Below are 20,325 nucleotides of genomic sequence, written 5' to 3'. Positions count from 1 at the left end.
AGAGTGTTAACTTTGACTGTTATCTGTATCATTATTTCATATCCCATGAATTCATAATGATATCATCTATATTCACCATATTAGACACACTTCTCAGAGGCAGCGAGTGATTTCCCTCTATGGCGAGAACAATGTCTTCAATATCCAGATTTGTCACTCCCTATCTTCACGGTTTTGAGCCATCTTGTGGGAGAGCGGTTATCTGACATATAGATTATATGTGTGTGTGTGTGTGTGTGTCTGTGTGTGTGTATGTGTGCTCGTCTGTCTGCGTGCGCTTCCTCCAGTAACCCATAAGTGTATGCTTATTTATGGAAGCGTGTACGAGCATGGAGCCATGCGAGTGTGTCTGTTTCTCTGCGGGCTCTCTCTAATTGTACACGTGCAAAAACTGCAGATGCTTTATGAAGTCAGAATGGAGCAATTAAATATCCACGGAGGGGGGTGAATCGTGCAATGTCAACAAGAATAAAATCCAACCCCGGACCTGACAAGCCCAAAAAAAAAAAAGAAAAGAAAAGAAAAAAAAAGAGGATGAGGAGAGGATTTATCCATATTGCACCATCATGAATAGACATAATGTGAATCCTCAATAAGAATTCACTATACAAATGTAGCTGTTTTATTCACTGAGTTGCAGCTAATGTCTCTCTCTTGATTTCTTTCCTTCTTGTCTTATTAGAAATGTCTTTTTTTTTTCTCCTTCTGAGCCTTCTGCTTAAGCAACTGTAAACTTCATACAGTTTGTGCAACTAATCCTCAGTGGGAAATTGCTCGAGCAACCCTTTGTTCTTTGCTAAAATAAAATAATGAAATTGGTTGGGTGTTTGAAATGACGCTTGAAAGGCAAAAGATTGTGGTTCAGCATTGAAATATGCACTCGTACTTAAAAAACCAAAACAATCGAAGAAGAGACTCATCAGTCACTGCGGCACAAATTCAGGACAGTTGCAGGATATTCAGGATAGCGGGTGATGCTTACAGTGTCCTCATAATGACAGCAGTTTCAAACTCGAGAGGCGAGAATAAGCCCCGGCCAATATAGAATGAGGCTGATGTTGCCATTATAACTGCGAGCTCTTTTCCCCCTTGGATGGCAGCCTGTGCTGACAGTCAAACATCATTATAAACCAGTGGCTTTGCAGTTTGTCACTGTCAAAACCTCTAAATAGAGACTTTGTTTTCAAGATTTGTAAAAAGATTTATGACATTCTGGGCACTATTTAAGCGATGATGCACAACAAAGTCATTCTGTTTAATGTGGAGCCACTTTGAAAAATGGCAGAATCTGCGGGTTGCGGGCAGAGCCATTTCCTCCGAGCATAAATATAATAGGCCACATTGTGCTCATTTTTTTCTTTCTTTAATCTTTCTTTCCATCAGAGGAAACACAGATGTTGTGTGAAGTGTTGGGATATTGCTGCAATGAATGGTGACATTTCTATCACCATCACGGCGTCCACCTTTGAACCATATCGCTAAAAATCAGTTTGCAAATTTCTGTGGATTAGAAGGAATTCCTGGAGTGAAGAGACCTTTTGACCTTGCAAAACCCTTGAAGAAAAGATTCATTATGCGTTGGTTGACTGGATGGCTATGATGAGCACAAGTTATGGATTCCAGCCAAATGGGAGAGGAAACCCTTCATGCACAGGGAGAACATGCAAACTCTCCACAGAAAGCCCCCCAAGCATAATGCTGAAGCTCTTCATCCATATAAGACACCACTGCATCTTGGTCATGTTGCCAGTCCATTGCAGAGTGGCGGTCAATAACACACTGTCACTTACACTTAAGCCATTAAATGGGCTCTAATGAATTTTTTGGGACTGTATGTGGGAATTTTGAGACAACCCATGCAGAGAGAACATCCAAACTCTCCACAGAAAGGTATAGTCCAAACCCACCATGATTACGCTCCTTCTCCCTAATTCATTTTCTTATCTGCAGCCGTTTGTAGCCTCCCCCTTCTCCTGCAGATGAATACTGAACAGTACTGTAAGACTCCCTCATGAGAGAGATAGTAATTTGGTGAGAGCATTGTTATGAATCACAGAAATTGTTTCTCAAAACACATAGGCTTTCTCACAAAATCCTATAGTTGTCAGTGGAGGAAACCAATAAAATGTCTCACAGGCCAAGTCAGGTCAATATAATTCCGCATGCCGAAGGCCACAGGTGCATTTTGTCCCTGCAGGAAAATTACAAGAACATCGGTGTGATTTCTTTTTTATTTTTTTCTCCTTCTTTCCCTCCCAGTCGTGCCATCTATATAGTCTCCGTGTGGAAGGCTTTTCAAGCGACAGGGCCGCCGCAGTGCCCTCTGCCGGCGCGCAACGGCAGCTGTTCTCTATAAAGTGCAGCGATGCCTCGACGCGCACGCAGTCAGTGAAAAAGGAGCGTTCACTCCCTCCAGAGGAGCGCAGCTTTTTGAGGGGAGCCAGTGGTGGTGAGGGGAGAGAGAGAGAGAGAGAGAGAGAGAGAGAGAGAGAGAGAGAGAAAAAAAAGCCAGTCAGCGTACTGTAGCACTTTTAGATGAGTTCTTCTACCTCGTTAGAAATACTGGTATAACGAAGAGATCATTTGGCGCCAGTTTAAGGACTGTTTTGGGGGACAAATTGTCTCCAAGGGGCAGTTGGAGCACGCAGTCTGAGCTCTTATAATGCGGAGAGATCAAGTCTCAGTAGTTTTTTTGTCGCTATGAAGGCAACACAGACGGACCCTGAGAAACTGCTTTCATGGATTGATTGACTGTTTGATTGGCATTTGCCTTTCTCTTCTTTCTTTTTTTCTCACAGTATCAAAGGATTTTTGTGCTTCGCGGTCAATCTGTTTTACCTTCCCGAAATATTGTGGATTATTATTTCACTGGAAGTCGAGGATTTCCACCCCTCTCCGGGAGGTGTGTCTTTATTTGGGAGTTGAATGAGGATATTGATTTTGTACAGTTAGCCTTCTACCTGGGTCCGGGATCTGGAAGAGAGGGAATTAACCTTTCAAAAGGTGGAAATATCAGTCGTATTGGACCCCAACTCATCTCTCCTGCCAACATGAAGTCGTGGATTTACGTTTGCTTCGCTTTCCTCCTCTTAGGTAAGAAGTGGCATATCGGAAGAAAAAAGAAAACCCTCCCCAAAAAAATGCAAATTGTAGGATTTATCTGTCAAAGAAATAAATTATGAGATCAGTGTCAGGATGAAAATTCTAGTATGTGAGCGTCTTCTCATGCAGGAGCTGTCTGAGGGTGCACAGCATTTATGAGGGTTTTTTTTCTTTAATGATGTGCCATAAAAATGCTGATAGGTGTTCATGTTATAGCTGGGTGGTTTGATTACACCATGTATAATTTTCACACAACCAAAACTTGAGCGTGTGCGTAAATCAGTCGTGGATTATGGGTGAATTAACACTAGAAGCTTCCATTCTGTGAAGAAAGAGCCAATTACTGCAGTAACAAAGCATAGCTTTTTCTTACAAGAAACCTCTGACATTTCTTGATTTTTACATTTTCACATATGCGTTTGATTGGACGAATAAGACCAAATCCACCACAGCATCATTATTGTCCATATCCTTTACATCAGCTGCACGTTTCAGCAGCACGATTCTCCACAAAAAGAGCAGAAGTCAAACTTGAAATCCCTTCATACAAGCATTTTCCTCTCAACTTTATCGGAACTCTTCTTTCACCCGCTGCTCTGACTGACGTCCCCTCACCGCTGCCCGGAATAATGAAAACCAAAAATAAAAACCCACCACAAGGGGTCTCTCTTGTCATTTCACCAGAGCTGTCTGCACTTGGGTTTTGTGCGTCAATACCGACTCTCTGTCAAACAGGAACACCTGAATCTCTGCTCTGTGGATCACTGTTTACTGATTGAACACTAATTCTCTACCCACCCGGATTCAAATTAAGTGTAGTTCTTGATTAAACCTCAATTGACATGAGATAAGCTTCAATTACTGAGTCCTTTCACTGGTTACTTTTATAATAAGGTGCAATCTGGACTCATTTTGTGTTTTAGGTGTAGTGCAATCAGTGCAGGTGAGCAGTTAAATCACCAGATATAAACTAAAAACAGCAAAGCTATCGTGTTTTTTTTTTTGTTTGTTTTTTTTTTTTTTTACACAACTACATAGAGGTGTGTAAAACTGATTAGACCAGGAGGAATGTTGTTGCTGTATTGCAAATATATGCTTTGACATGCACGGGCATGTGTTAGGCCGTCCGATCTGTTTGTGGATCCCTGGTCCAATGTGTTGCATGACCAAAATAATTTTTAAAGCAGGTTTGCGGTGTATTTGTAGATACACATGTACAATTTCTGACATTCCCCTTCTTGTCACCCCACCATCTATCTCCTCGTCCTCCCTAGATGAGGCTGCAGGTTCCTGGGACGGCTCCTCAGCTTTGTCCGTGTCCTTGGCCAGCGGTGCTCCGGGATCCCCCGGTGCCGGGTCCGAGCCTGGCGCTCAGACAGAATGGGTGGACTGCATCCAGGCGAGTGACATGTGCAACCAGAACCCTCACTGCAGCTCTCGGTACCGGGTGATGCGCCAGTGCCTTGTGGGCAAGGAGAAGGAAGCCATGCTGGATAACAACAAGGAGTGCCAGGCTGCTTTGGAAGTGCTGCTGGTTAGTCCTCTGTATGACTGCCGCTGCAAGAGGGGCATGAAGAAGGAGCTGCAGTGTCTGCAGAACTACTGGACCATCCACATGGGACTGACTGAAGGTACGAGGCAGATGCGTCGCAGAAAAATCCCTTTGCATCTCTTGAAATCAGCAATGTGAAAACACATTTTTGTAACTCATCCAGTTTCCTTTATAAAACCACACATTGTTTCATGTGAAATTAGGACTTCTTGCTTTGCCAGTCAGCTCATTATGAACAATTGGGGTCCTCTGTGTCATTTGTTTCCTTCTGTATTCTCCCTGTGGCTGTGAAATCAGCTTACATCATGTTCAGCGACGGTATAATTGAGTACGTATTGCTGGGCTCTGCATGAGCCTCGTGGTCAAGAGCAGTATAATTCGCATACAACAAGATGCATGTTCACTGCCGCAGCAAAGATTCAGCAGCAAGGAGATGAACAACACAACATACTTCCACTGATCTTAATGTATATAGCTTACCGTATACTTCTGCATCATAACATCTATTTTAAATGTGTCTTCCGAACTCGATGACCAGTGTATTTTCCGAGCGATCCAAGAAGGATGTACACCACACCCATTGTTGATGCCCTATTCCCTGTTGTACTCTTATTGTTATACCCAGAAGCCCCTGATGAAAAATATATGCTTTCCTACTTTCCTCACCCTCTCAAATATAATGGAACTATAATGGGATTACATTAGATGGACCTGTTATGGTAGACTTATTGGTTTTCACCTAAAGTGTTCCATTTTACCATATAATTACGTTACAATTGTATAGTACTCTGGTCCTTATGTGCCCACTTAGGCGGGACATAAAATCCCACTCTTGATGTAACAATGAAACCCTGTGTTTTTTGAGTTAAGGGGCAGTTATGGAGCGTCAAGGAGCCTCATGGGTTCACATCAATCTCAGTCCATCGTCATGGGTAAAAGGCACAAAGATTCTGACTAAATTGGATGACATACCCTGAGAGCCAGCCTTAAACGGGGGCAAAACCCAAGTGTGAGATTTTTTTTTTTTTACCCTTACAGATGTTGTCTCTTTGATGGTGTCAAATGTCCATGTATACATGGAGGACATAATGTGCTCAGCTGTGGTGACACGTGGGGTAATGGCAGAAATGTTGCAAACTCCCTGAGCTTTGAGCATTCTGGGCTATTGTGTGGTGATCCATGAAGAGATTCACGGGGCTGACTGCTCATAGCACCAGCTACACTTCATCAGACTGATGGCAGCAGAGGGTCCCTGACATGAGTTCAAGGGAAACGCAATGACATGGATGCCCCCCAGGCCTTCTGTCTCTCTTCCCGTCTTTCTCTCTTTTTCCAACAATTTTTTCTTTGTAATTGTCTTCCTCTTCTCCCCCTTCCTTTAACTAACACAGAGCTGCATCAGTCAAAGTGTTTGTGTTTGAAAGCATGTTGTAAGTTGTCTGCCTGTCAAGGATAGAGACCTCTCGTGCCTACAGGATGCCCTTCACGGAGCATGTTTCTTTCCGAAGAATGCTCCTCAGCACTGTCCCGTTTTGGCCCTGTCGCCCTCAGAGATAAAACTCGCTTTAGCACAAACGAAAAGCTCTTACAGTGGAGCTTTAATCTAATCACGATCCATTGTGCAGTCAAGCAGGCTTTTGTTAACTGGAAACAATCTATGTACAACATCCATCTCTGGAAACAAACACAAAAGGCTGAATCCCTGCAGATCTCTCTCAAACTGGTGCTAAACCACTTTAAAAAATCGTTTGAGAATAAAACTGAGAGGTTTTGATGCAAGTGTTTGTGTTAGATATGGTGTAATATGACTGGAAGTTTTACTTTACTTGTGTTAATGTGGCGAGATGAAGGGTACACTAGTTTGTGAGGGGAAAATGAAGAGATAGGTACTCGGCATTCAAAGAAGAGGAGCTATAAAAGGTGAAAGGACATGAATGACTAACAGCCAGATAGAAGACGAGAGGTAATTTTCAAGCTTTGTGTGAGAAGAGTTTTGTCTGCTTGATGGCTTGCGGATGAACATCTTTCGAAACAGTGCACATACGGCTATCTTATACAACCTGAGGTCAGAATGGTGTATGAAATGTAGGAGGCCATAAAGAAATCTCTATCTGGCTTGGACATGGTATGTGTCTTACATGGCCCATGTTGACTGGGGTCATGAACATATCCTGCGAGTTCAAGGCAAAACCATTGTGTCTGTGAGGAGAAGGCTGCTGATGGCGGATGAACTGGCATTAAAACAACACCTTCTTCTCAGAGCTGCGCTACACAAACAGCACCCAGTCAACTGCCTGCCTCAGCCAGCGTTAACACACTACAGACGTTAGTGTGTGAACTTTTCAATAGAGAATGTTTGAACATAGACGATCATGTAGGCGTTCATAGATATGAGAAGAAGTCAGCCGATTAGAACTTTTACTGGACATCCACTAATTCGCTGCAACACAAGTTTTTCTTAAAGCGCACTTGAACATGAATATCAAAGAATACTATAATAATTTATTCCTAATTTCCCTGTCAAACAGTATGAAATAGAGGAGCACGTTTGCGTGAACTCATTCATCGCACAACAGCTTCGACATTATATTCACGCAAAGAAGAATTTCAAAGACCGTGGCTACTTTTCGTAGTGGCCAAGATATTTAAAATGCTTCTTTGTATGAATATTACAGTGCATAAAAGTACATAAAAGAAGCTGAATATTAGAAACATATCTTGATATGATGCAGCCCAACTGAATAGCAAAAATTTACTTAGAATTTAGATAGAAACTCTTTGGAATCATCTAAAGAAAAATGTAATAATCATGACCTGTTAAGATAGTATCTATGACTGAGCTGTTCTACTGAAACACAATAGATTGTACAAATGTGCCTGATGAAGCAGGCGATATAGAAATCCATAGATATAGACATAAGCACTGTGTTATCCCAGCTTATCTTCTTTCTCATTGTAAGTTTTAATTTTTGAGAGGAAATCTTGATTAAAAAAAGATAGAGGATAAATAGAGGATATGCAAAATTCTAAGTGTAACAGATGTGACTATTGAACTGAATAATACACATTTCTTTTAAATCATGACACCTGTCAGTTAGTACATATGAGGCAGCAAGTGAGCATTTGTTGTGTATGGGGCTGGCATGAGACGACGCAGATGTTCATAATGTTATGGCTCATCGGTGTGTCTGTACAGTCTCACAGTTGGTTTCCCACTAAAATCTTCTCGCCATTGCACGTCATCAAAAGTTCTTTTCCTGCTTATGACTTCCAGATGCTGTCGACAAATGCATCTGTTAATTAAAAGTTTATTAAATCCTGTATTCAGGTACTTGGCTCACGCCAAAACATTTGTTGAATGCACCTGCAGATCATCCGTGAGGCTGGTGCCGGGCATACACACTTCTTTTATTGAATCCACCGGGATCTCAATGGCAGTTCCTGTAAATACGAATATCATCCATTGGTCCATAAATAATGTGCCAAATCACTTGATCACCGGTAACTGACTAAATCCCGCTGATGTAACCTAGTGGAGACATACAAAGGTGCAGTGTGATGACGCCACTATTCTGACGGTCAACCTGTTATTTAATCGCCCTCTGCCAGTCGCTGGTTTCCGTGAAATGATGCCAGCTGTGCTTCACAATTACTGGAGACGGGGAAAGAGGAGAGTGGGCTTAACACAGAAGTTGTCATCAGTGAAACAGCATTTTGTTATTTTGTTTTCACACTGGATCTCAAGGATAAGGTGTTTCATTTCGGGGGGGGGGGGGTCTTAAACTTTGGAGGGTCGTGAAACCCCCCCTCAAAACAATACCCACAGATAGATATAGAATTCAAATGTATGACTCGATATAGTTGAGGATATGAAAGTAGAAATAGATATAGTTACAGATATGGACAGGATACAGTTGTAGACTTATGAACTCACTTCATCACTTTGCTTGCACTACCGCGATAAGTTATAACAGTATTAAGCACTAAAAAAAGAAATTCTCATTATGACTTTTCACCTTTGTAGTGATGAAACAGGGCAATGAGGTTACAGATAATGATGTAAAGAGACAGTCTCATATCTGCAGTTGTTGTAGCTCATCCGCAAAGCTGAGAAGTTCGGTGTGAAAGTCATGTTCACACTTTAGTCTCCGTGGCAAACTGTGTGACACATGTTTCTGTCACCTCTCTTTCTTGCGATTGTCCAGTGGAAAGGTCCTACATATGAAAGAAAACTGCAGAGCCTTCATAAAGCCTGAACAAGCCACAGTCACCAGAAAAGTCCAGCCCCGGAGGAAAGCTCTTGAGCTGAATATCCCATGAGTACGACATGTAACTGTAAATCACAGCGGCGATAACGAACAGAGTGAGAGGTGCTTCACAGTGGACAATGTGTGCATTGAAAGAGTACATCGCCGCTGAGTTACAGTTCAGTTCAGAGCTCCTCGACAACCACGGCACTGTGATTCATTACTGTCATCAAGTGTTGCTTGGTGCACCTTCTTGAGGTTCACACATTTCAGCAGGTGGCAGCAGCTTCAGCTCTGCAGCGTTTTAACTTTCAACACGCATTCCTCGCCCAGAGATTGTGTTTGAATAACAAGCCCCTCTAGCCATGACGTGAGGTCAGATTTCCTACTTGATCAATATTTCCTGCCTTCAGGCTACTGTACTACCCTGTTTAGCTTTAAAACCCAGCTAAAGGGTGTTATAATCCCCATCCTATGAACCATTAATTGCACTAATTGTGACCTGTTAATTGTGTTTTCCATTTGAAAATGGAAGCTATATTCAGTGTATCAATGCAGTCGTCATTGATGGATAATGAGTGGTTTCTGTTCTGAATGTCTGTGTCGGGGAGAGGCAACGGGGTCTATATAACAGTTTGAATCTATAAAAGAAGTAATTACTAAGAAAGAAATATTGGCTGCTATACACAGGCGGCATATTGTGGTTCTCTCAGTTGTATCCACAGCCTCATGTGAATTTACCTTTGCGGGGTTCGCAGTGCAGTTGGTAATTCAAATGATAAGTTCCGCACCTTCAACATATATTATTTTATAGGCTTTGAAATGCCGACCTGGGTCTCAATGTAGGAATAGAAGAACTTCTGTGCAGATTTTTCAGAGCAGTTTAATTAGTGGGGCTAACTGCCACTGCTGGTGGGGAGCGAGGATGGCTTCGTCCACACTCCAATCCAGCCCGAACCCGCTCATTGTGAGAGCAGAGACCGTATCTTCATACGAGATGACGAGAGCACCGCACAGTTTGGGGGAATGATTTATTTCCTGTGTTTTTTTTATGAATGTCAGTGCTTCAAAGGTCACTCAGTGAATACATAGCACATCATTCTAATACCACGAGTTGGCCTCTAATGCTGCGGGAGGTTACATGAAATGGACAGCGAAATAATGCTTTGCACATCGTGCAGACCCGAGCAGGGAGGAGGAGTAATGGAGAGAACGAGAGGGAAGACAGGAGGTGAGGGCAAAAGGCGAGTGCAGAATGGTAGATAAATGATGGGCGGGGGGCGGGGGTGGGGGGTGTTTAAAAAACAGAGAAAACCGAAAAATGAAAGGGTGAGAGGAAGCAAGAGAGTCATGGGGGTGAAACTACAGAGGAGGGTGGGGGTGTTGCAAAAGTACACAGTATTCCTGGGTGAAACCATCATTACTATGAGCAATGGTAGCAGTCACCGGCCATTACCTTAGCCATCCACTGTCATAAGCAGAACATTTTTCCAGCCTGCCCGGCATGTCAGGGGATAGGGGGAGCAGGCTCCTGCATGCTGAATATGTCCTCCCTGCTTCTCCCTCCCTGCGCCGGAGACCCATCCGGTGCTCAGTAGGTGGCTACTTCATCATCAGAGGAAGGAACCTGTCGATAGCTTCTGGGCCTGATCAATAAGGTCTTTCAGAGCTTTCCCCTCCTCGTCCTTTGCATGCCTCCTTCTTCCATTTCATTCCCCAAAAATGTGAAAAGTATCGGTGAACTATGGCGACAAAATAGCTGCTGTTTGTCCTTGTAAATGTGTCTAATGATTTTCTGTACTGTAAGGTGAACTGCACAAGATGAGTCCCTTTCAGCGTGGTGCCTGCAAGGAGTGTGACAGTGGAGCTGAAACCAGGGCCAGGTGGAGTTTAGATTAGCCTTTTAAAGTAAACTGAGTTCTCAGTCCCTCTATCAGAGGTGAGAGTGAGTGACGGGCCATTCTGCTCACTGAATACTGTCATGATGTGGGCATTAAGACTCACTCCTGCCAGAAAAGGTTCACAACGGCGTTGAATGAATGCACATCATAGAGCTCAACTACCGGGCCCGGCGGCCTGTTTTTCTCTCTCAGTCACTCCCTTTAAATCTCTGCATCGTGAAAATAGTTGCTCGCTCCTTTTCTGCCTTCCACAGAGAAGAATTCAAAGGATTCAAATGCATTTCATTCAGCCAACCCTTATTTCCAAGTTTGTTTGTGCAAAGTCACGTCAGATCCACAGTCAAGATCCGAGATGCAGGTTATGAAGCTGTAAATGTCGAACAATCAAAGATTTCCCGTCAGCGCTCCTCTGATTTAATTGCGTTTCCTTCAACGCGTGCGCGGAGGACGAGAATCAAAAAACAGTGCTTATACCAATCAGTAGTCCATGTTTAACATCTGACACCAAGCATAGCGCTGATTTAGGTAAGCGAGTGTGTAACGTTTTATATTACCATCACATTCGCATAGCCAAAGGGAAGAATGGAAATTTCAGCAGTCATTTTCTCAGCTGTGTTTGCCCACCACGCCACGCCGGATTGGAATTGTGACATGAAATATTATTCCGAGCTAATCCAATATTCTATTTGTATGGTTTGAAATTGAGTTTAAAATGTCAATATCACTTCAAAAGCTGAGCCGTTAACTGAATTTATGTCTCAACTTGTATTCTGTTAAGAGCAAATTCTTGAAAAAAAAAAACAAAGTATTTGTGGTATCACTCCGTTTTATCTCAGCTTGAGCCCATACTGTGAGGAGGTTGAGAGGAAAGATTAATGTTTTTTTTTTAATCTTGATGTTTTAAAATGTGATTTTCCATATCCTAGTGTTTCCTGTTGGACAAGTTATATGGTTGGAGTTTATTTCGAGACAATATATTGGTCTGATGAGGCTGAACTTCACTGACAGCTCATTTGCAAACTTTGGGAACTCTTCACAGCAAAGGCTCGGTCACCTTTTGTTGCCAGCAGAAGTTGTGCAATAGCCAGCAGGGCTCCAGACCTCCGACTGTGCTCCAGGCTGCTCAGGCTGTGTCATAAGCTTCCTTTGTAATTAATGTAAGAGCAGAAGTTGTGTTTCAATATAGGAGCATAATATGTCTATAAGGTAATATGCAGTATCTATCAGGAGTGAGTGGGCCTTTTTATAAAGTGCCTGCAGTAAAGATTGTGGACAATATGAAATAAATATTAAATGGAGGGGTGGCCGTATAGGGCACCTTTAAACACACAAGGTGAATGACAGTTATTAAAATTGACTTTGCTTCCAGCCATAAACAGTTTGCCAAGAATGTCGCAGAAAAAAATCCATAGGACCGTTTCCATCACCTCAGGAGTTTAACTTCATTGATAATGCATTTGAAAAGGATGAGTGATGGTGCCTAACTGCTTCATAAAAACCCCTTATGGCAAAGGAGAAGACTGTGAATCCACTTAAAAGCAGTATTCCTCGCGTGCTGTAACTAAGGGAAGGCCCGATTGTCTGAGCTGTGCCGGTCATGCTCCACACTGTCAGAGCAAATGAAGTCAAACGGAGGCTTAATTACAGCGATAAGTTGTTGCCCTGTGGCTAAAAACATCTTATCACTAAACAGCTGGGAAGAATTTCCTATTACTTGATGAATGCATAATTGGGTCCAGGGTGACTGTCAAAGAGCAAAATTTTTTTTTTGTATGAAGTACAACAAGGCCTCCTGCTGTGCTATTTTTCACATCCTAAGGGCATGTGTGATTATAGTGTGTTGCGCAATTTTATGATACAGCGCGGCTTGTAACATCAATTTAAATAAGCTTTTAAAATTCATTAACTACAGTTACTGTTGTGGTTTGATATTATTGTTTTATAGGATCTCCACAGAAGGCACAGTACTGTTCTGCTTATGAAATTTGATGTGCCGTTTGATTCTTGACTGATTGCGCGGCAAGGCTCTCCTGCACTGCTCGATGCAGCCCGAGCAAAATGGTAAGCAACCTCCCAACAAGATGTTTTGCTTTTGGCAAAAGAGAGAACATCCTTCATTTTGTGTTTCTCCGAACAGCACGACCAGTCCTCGGTCTTGGTAGGAACGTTGCACTTTTCTGGGTAATATTTGCCTCTCGTTTTGAAACGCAGGCGGAGGGTGTTGCTTGGAAAAAAAGAAAAGAAAAAAAAAGACATGGAAGGAAGGTTGAGGTGGCTGTTTGCTGAGTAAGTGGTAGTCTTGAACTCTTGAAAGGCTTCAAAGCATTATAGCTTTTGAAGGTAATTGTTGTAATTAGACATACTGAGAAATCTCGAGTCCTGCAGCCTCTAAAGTCCTTTTCTCGCTCTCTCTCTTGATAGAAATATAAAGACCACCATGAACTGAGATGTGGAAGGCTGCTGGGGGCGGGGGGGGGGGAGGAGAGACGTACAGTTTGGAAGAAGTAAATGTGCACACATGCACGGATGCACATCCTTATTTCTTTTTTTTTTTCTAAAGAGGCCAATAAAAGCAAAACAAAATGTGATATATTTTGGTACGATCTTAAAGGCTTTATATAACTGAGTCTTTTTAGCGCTGCCTCTTTTTCTCTTTTTGTAGGTTCCTCTGTCATTTGACGATCTGTTATTTTCTCCAGCCAGCTCTTTTTGTCCTTCTCAAACACAGATACAATCACGAACTGAGCTAGATGTCAATAGCTGTAGGTGCCCAGCAGAGCTGTTCCATCTTGTTATGATTGTTAATATTGATGAAATGGAGTGACGTAGAACCACACAAAGAGCAGTCACTCTGCAGATGTACACAAGGTTAAGGTTGAATTTCTTTACTCTTTGGACAAAAGGCGCGATACAAACCTCCCTTCAGTTCACTGTTTGTTATCGGCCGTGTCGTGCTATGGGCAAGCGCAATATCCTTTATTTGCTTTAGATTGGTTCCCAAATATAAATTCAAACCATATAATCTGAATATGTTTTTGCTTAAAAGTCTTTGAAGTAGCATTTCATAGCGAATATAATCTTGTCTTGAAATTCAGATTTTTAATTGATCGCTGGGAATGTGCACAGGAGACGTCAACGTCGGCACATGCACTCTCATGCACATGATGCAGAATGTTCAGGGACAGTGAAGAAGTTTCAAAATGTGGGAAGATGAGAACTTCACAGAGGTTTAACTACAATGGAGCCCCAATTCTTACGACATACCTGCTTTGTAGTGTTGTAATTTGAATGTTACGCCTCATAATGTTTTAAATCGGGCTGCAGTTAATGATTATTTTGCTAATCAATTAATCGGTCGATTATTTTTACGATTTCTTGATTAATCGTTTTTCTGGATTTAGCGTGAAGTGCTCCCACACTTTGATCACCTTTTTTTTTAAAAGTTTTCTCTGTTTTCTCTTGTGTCTTTGACCTTTCGTCAGCCGCCTCGACCACATTGCAGAGAGCATTGACTGTGCTGTGACACACGTGACGCGAAACAAAGCAGACTATTGGCTGTTCACTGCTTCTCCCTCTGTGCTGGTAGGGCACAACCACGGGTGGCTCATTACTGCCACACTGTGGTTGCTGCAAGAACATTTATTTTTAAATGAAAACAAAAAAACAAAGCCACTTACAGTAAAAAAATATTTCTTAACCAACTAATCAATGACTAAATTTGTTGACAACTATTTTAATACTGGATTTCAATTAATTACATTGATGAGTTGTTTCAGGCCTAATTCTTAAATACTATTGCTAAAGCCTGGGGAAATCGATAGGTAAAAAACACAACAGTAATTATGCAAACTAAGTTTTTACACTAAAGCTTAGTTCATAATTTCAATTAGTCTATAGATTAACTTCAATAAATTCATTTTTGAATATGTGTCTTTTAATGATAGAATTACTAGTTTTACTTTCGGCTTAAATTGTTTACGTTATCACCATGGTTTCTTCTTAATAATTCAAAGTGGAAAGGAAATTGTGCTTGGAAAAGGCATCGCCCTGACCGATACAGTCTTTCCAGCTGTTGTATACTTCCTGAAGCTCTCTATGGGCCCCCAGGGGAGACCCACAGCACACTTTAAAAAACCACTCCTGTAAATTCAACCGTAAGTGCCAGCTGCCTAACTTTAACCCTGGCCTGACCTTGAAACATGTCTTCACCTAAAAATGTAATGATCCCCACAATGGAGTCTTTACTCTAGTCCCTGTATACTCCATAATGTGAATAGGGAAACACATTTAAGTCCACACAACAGCAATAAACTCACACACACACACAAACATGTCTTCCACAGCTGCCTTGCTTATTATCACAGCAGCTACAAGACAACATTTTATCAGCTTGCATCATCTTTCTCGAAAACATCCAAGAAGCATGTTGATAAGCAAAGCGTACTATATCTATTGATTGGATCTACTGATTACTTGTTGTGGAAGTGCAGTCTTGTACCAACAGGTTTCAGATTTTCTCATTTGTAGCAGCAGGCCTCCAAGCTTTCCCCACAACACCCTCAGTGTGTTTCTGTTCGGATCAAAATGCAAAGCTATTACACACTGGAGGGTTTGTCTCAATCACACCGAATGGCTATGAATTTTAAATGTGGGATTAAGGCCTACAGAGAAGCAGGCACATGGGAAAGCCGCAGTCAGTTGAGTGCTAATTTGATTTTTTAATTCTTTTTTTTTTTTTTAACAAACAGCGTTGGCAACACATTGTTAGAAAGAAAAGATGCTTTGCTTGTTGGTTTGGTCCTTCAATTGCTCCCCCTATTACCGTACGCACAAATACTCTCTTCAAAAGGAAATAATTTGATCATGATGAACCTTCTGTTTTCCATATGAAAGAGGAAACTTTTTAGTTGGAGGCAGTTGATGATCAGCCAGTCCAGTACTGGGAAATGACCTCAACACAGTTTCATATAAACCCAAAGCAGGCACGCAGCTGGCCTCGTCTCATTAAAAGACTAAACAAAAGTTTAATTTCCTATATTTATTTGTGTGAAATAATAAACCACAGAAAGAGTTTAGCAAGCTTGTTTTGTTTACTTCTCAGGTTTCATCAAGTTACAATGAATCCTCGCAGAGTGTTTGTGTTCTGATGATCAGATTAAGTGAAGGGCAATTCCTCATCCTGAGTGATAGTGATTTATTTTTGTCACTGTTGTTTCAGGGGGAGACATGGAGGACTCTTCTCCGTACGAACCCGTAGCACCAAACCGGCACCCCGACGCCTTCCGCTTGGCTTCCATCTCCTCAGGTAGGCCTGAGGTCACTCAACATATTGAGCGGTTTTGGTTATCCTCGTATGTTTTGCTCATTCTCATTTGAATAAATTATACCTCATCAGTGAAGTAGACTCGCCATCGGTAATTTTAAGCTTCGAAACAGTTGGAGCGGTTGCTCTGGATGTTAATTGAAGGAAAATGTAACGACTGTGCATCAAATGTGCATGAATGCAGAGTGAAAATAAATTGTACCTTTTGAGCTTCTTTTCATCCCCTCTTGTCTGATGTATGAGATGACAGGCTTGTTTGTCTCTTTTCCTCGACTGACAGCAGCAATAAGACGGCGCCGCCGGAAGCCGCCATTTTGCTTTTCTGTTCCCAACTGGGAGCTCCTTCATACATTATCCAGGTCTCTGCAAATCAATTAACACTTTTAGCATCAGAATAATCTGAAGCTAAAATGTGCACTAAAGAGAAGTTCCGTTACTATTTCATGAAACTCCTCTCATTGGAGGACACCAGCTTTGTTCCAAAATGAATATGAGACATGTTCAGTTGTAAAATATGTTATTTGGCTGCAACCACAGTACCTATGAAGCATTACAGCTAATAAATAAACCCTAATTTTGTCATGAGTGAATGACAAAAATAAAAATGCATTCGATTTGATCAATCACAATTACTCACATTTGATTATCAGTAGTGATAAAAAAAAAAAAAAGCAACACTTTTCAACTCAAACTGATTGTGGTAGATTAAAAGATGAACATTATGTTTCCATACAAAACCACATTTATTACAGTTTTCATTATTTTAAGTTCTGATGACTGATGTTGATTACTTCAACCTAATGAGTGAGTAAGTCCGGTGACCGTCAATAACAGACATACGGTTTGGGAGGCCAAAAACCGGCCCACCAGAAGGTCTGATTTAGATGTAAATCCACAAGTTGAAATTAAAACAAAGACATTTACAGCAAATTTTCCAAGAAAAGTATGTAACTTATTGCTCGCGAAATAGCAAATTTAATGAAAGGTACATGACAGGGATGAGATTGTGAAAACATGCACGTTGAAGGCTGCAGCATTTCTTTGGCCAACGAAGTGAGCAGCCAGCATTAGTCTGGAGAGAAACGCAGTGGCAGATTGCAGGATTTCAGATTGCTCTTAATGTTTATTCACACAAAAAGTTGTTCATACCATGTTTTCAACATATACATTAAATAAATATGGACATTTCCTTAACTTGATGACCGCCGCGGACCTCTCTCTTCAATATTCATGGTGAAAATAAGTGGATGTAAGTGTATTAATTGTGTAGTTAGTATATTTATTTATAAGCTAAACTAATCATTGTCGCAAAACTAACTAAGTACTGTCAGTTATTAAGTTCTTTAATACTGAATATATTTTTTTACAATGAAAATCATACAGGAATATGACAGTTAAATCAAGGACATATTAAGTTTCATGTCCTGTTTAAATTACTTATTACAAGTTTGACTTTTATTTCTTTTTTTATAACATAATGATTTGTGGCAACTTCACACAATATGAACAACATTAAAATCGACTCTGTAAACATTCACATTACCAGGAGACGGGCATCTTTGTTTCAGCCCCTCATGATCTAATAGGAGTTTGACTCTGGTGAACATGTCACAGTAATACTACAATAATCAGTCAATACACTACTTTCTCAAGCACATTTTTATTCAATTCAAACACTTTTAAATGATGATGACTAATCACACTGTGATCTTCAGTAACTTGCACTCTGTTGAGTACGACATGGTTGATGTAGTCTGTTTAAGAAGTTGATGTTAAACATCTGTCATGAAGGGAGGAAATCGTAAAAGTTTCAAAGCCACTGTGGCGGTCCACCACTCAACTGTCCTCGATACATTATGTGTTTGTGGTTTCATATATTTTGTGGTATACAATTGTGGGCTTGGGAGGTAAATACTCTCAAAGCACCATCCCACTTTTTTCTCGGCTATTGATTTGGCTTTCAGTTTGATTTCCTCTTTGGGTTACTAATTAAACAGCGCAGCACTCAGCAGGAGAACTATGTCCCGCTCTTTAATCTACTGGTTACTATCATCATGGTATCACTAATCAATGCGGATCTTATTATAAGACGCAGGAATTCACTGCGAGTTGTGCAATAGACGGGTTTGGACGCAAGGACGATGTCTGTCCAATGACACATCCACAGGCGACCATCACTTAAAAATTCAGTTGTCTTCTTTCATCCAGTTCTGACAGGAATTTCCGGAGGACGTCGTCTTATGTTTTTCTTTTTTTCTTATTTTTGTTGCCCAAAGCAATCTACAAACACTGCAAACAGCATATTTCCCTTTTCTCTTGGCTGATGTATCTTGCTTTGTTTTATAACTGGGAGGTACAAGAAAGACACTCTCTTTTGCATAATCCCTTTAGCTTAAAATCAGCAGTGTATCACTTGTTTTTGAAAATGTGCTCGTTTGATACGTTTGAAAAATGGGAGAGTCCACCTGAATAAGTATGAAAAAGTGAAAGCTTTGATTAGTTTGGAGTTTTAAGGGACGATGCCAAACTACCTTCCTTAATTTAAATGCGTCTTAATTGAGAAAACATTCAGAAAGTGCATAGCTCAGCCACGGCTGCAAAAATCCTCAGAATTTGTTATTTTAATGTGGGAAGATGTTTTGAAGCCTCATTTGGATTGAAGACATGAGCCAACAGATTTTATGTAGTCACACGCAGTCAACCTAATTTCTCACTGGTTTGTTTTGCTTGTGTGCTAGAGGAGTGTTTAAATGACCAGTCATTTCACTTTAACGTCGGCTGTAACACCCGCTGGAGGTGATGCAACGGCGATGGGCCCAAGTTCTAACTGTTTATTGGCAATAGGGAATCAACAGCTGACTAGAAACTTCATCCATGAAGTTTTATAGTCTTTCGTGTGATAGTTGACTACAAAATTTTTATTTTTATAGATGTGGACATTTTACTGTTACCGCCTCGTGTTTAGGAAAATACACTTCTGCTCGTAATGAAGCACACTCGCACGGAAATGGTTACAAGCTGCAACGTGTTTTGTCTTTTTGAGAACTATATTTAAATAAAAGTGTGCGTGACACATCTCTTTTTACGTAAGTCTTTGTAAATTAATTGAAGTCAGGTCCCTCTGACACACTTCCACTGATCCACAGGCAGCCCTTCACCGTGCCGCTGTGAGTCATCGGCTGCCAGTGGGAGCATGCACCAAACCAATGTGGAGCAAATTTATTTTAGACGTCACAAATGCGCCAGTCTTTGCATGGAGTTGGCATGAGTGCTTACTGTTTTTATCATTCTATAGTATTATTTGAATTATATTGTTTTTCTCATGAGGGCAAGGTCCAGGCGACTCTGCGTAAATTTGGTCAAATCAACTTTTTCAGGCTGCACTTCACTGAAACTGCTGATTGATGTTCACTTTAGTTATGTTAATTAACTTTAATAATATTATCTATCAGCTGTCAACACTTTTCATATGTGCGTATTAAAATGCTAGTGTGACTGCTGCACGCTGAAAACACTTTGTTTGTCTGTGTTTCTGGCTCCTTTCGGCTGGAGAGCTTTGTAATAACACAAGAGGTCAGAGCTGCTCAGCTGGGCGGCCGCGTAAAATCACTTCTAACTGTTGAGTTAACCACAGTGTGAGGTAGAAACAACCAATCTCAGCTCACACCATGAAAACAGCGTGACTTTTAATACATTTGTAAATCACCATATGCTCTGTAATCTCAATAGTCAAAGAAAATTATTGTATTCTCAAACACAAGAACATTAATGAAAGATATACAGCTATTGCACCAAGACAACATGTTGAGATGATCAAATTTCAATACTTACTTTGAATGAACAATAAAGGAAAAATAAGTTTTTTTTTATTATTCCCATAAGATACTTCTCCATTTATCTTTTCATCAGTGGCAGATCATTTTCAAAATATAATTAAGTTTGTATTTTTTCCAATGAGTATCTATCATTTTCTACTCCATTGACCAACATTTCAGTCACTAAATGTTTGGCTGAGTTTCTGGAACCTGCTATCATCTTTCAACCTTGTAGAGTTTACTCCACAACAACCAGCTACGGATATCAACTCCAACCGGCAGGAGTCTACAGCATTAAATCTATTTGAACGTGCAAAAAATCTGTTCATGACATGAATTCTGAGGTTATCCGTATAATATCTTATGCTTTATCAGGTAACAGCAG

At 41.0% G+C, this 20,325-nt stretch overlaps 1 protein-coding gene across 2 annotated transcripts in view; it reads left to right on the top strand.

Moving 5' to 3' along the window:
- Window positions 1-2,381: 2,381 nt before the first annotated feature.
- Window positions 2,382-20,325, top strand: part of LOC308112593 (GDNF family receptor alpha-2-like) — a 59,738-nt gene continuing 41,794 nt past the window's right edge. The window contains exons 1-3 of one of the 2 annotated variants that reach the window (XM_080468253.1): window positions 2,382-3,093; window positions 4,377-4,733; window positions 16,021-16,107. In XM_080468253.1, the coding sequence (XP_080324379.1) occupies window positions 3,051-3,093; window positions 4,377-4,733; window positions 16,021-16,107 (487 nt within the window). In that variant the 5' untranslated portion in view covers window positions 2,382-3,050. The remainder of the gene's footprint in view (window positions 3,094-4,376; window positions 4,734-16,020; window positions 16,108-20,325) is intronic. The other variant, XM_080468254.1, reaches the window with a different exon arrangement.

Source organism: Lipophrys pholis, assembly GCF_963383615.2.
Source record: "Lipophrys pholis genome assembly, chromosome: 7".
NCBI lineage: Eukaryota > Metazoa > Chordata > Actinopteri > Blenniiformes > Blenniidae > Lipophrys > Lipophrys pholis.
This window is presented reverse-complemented; position numbering and strand designations above follow the sequence as displayed.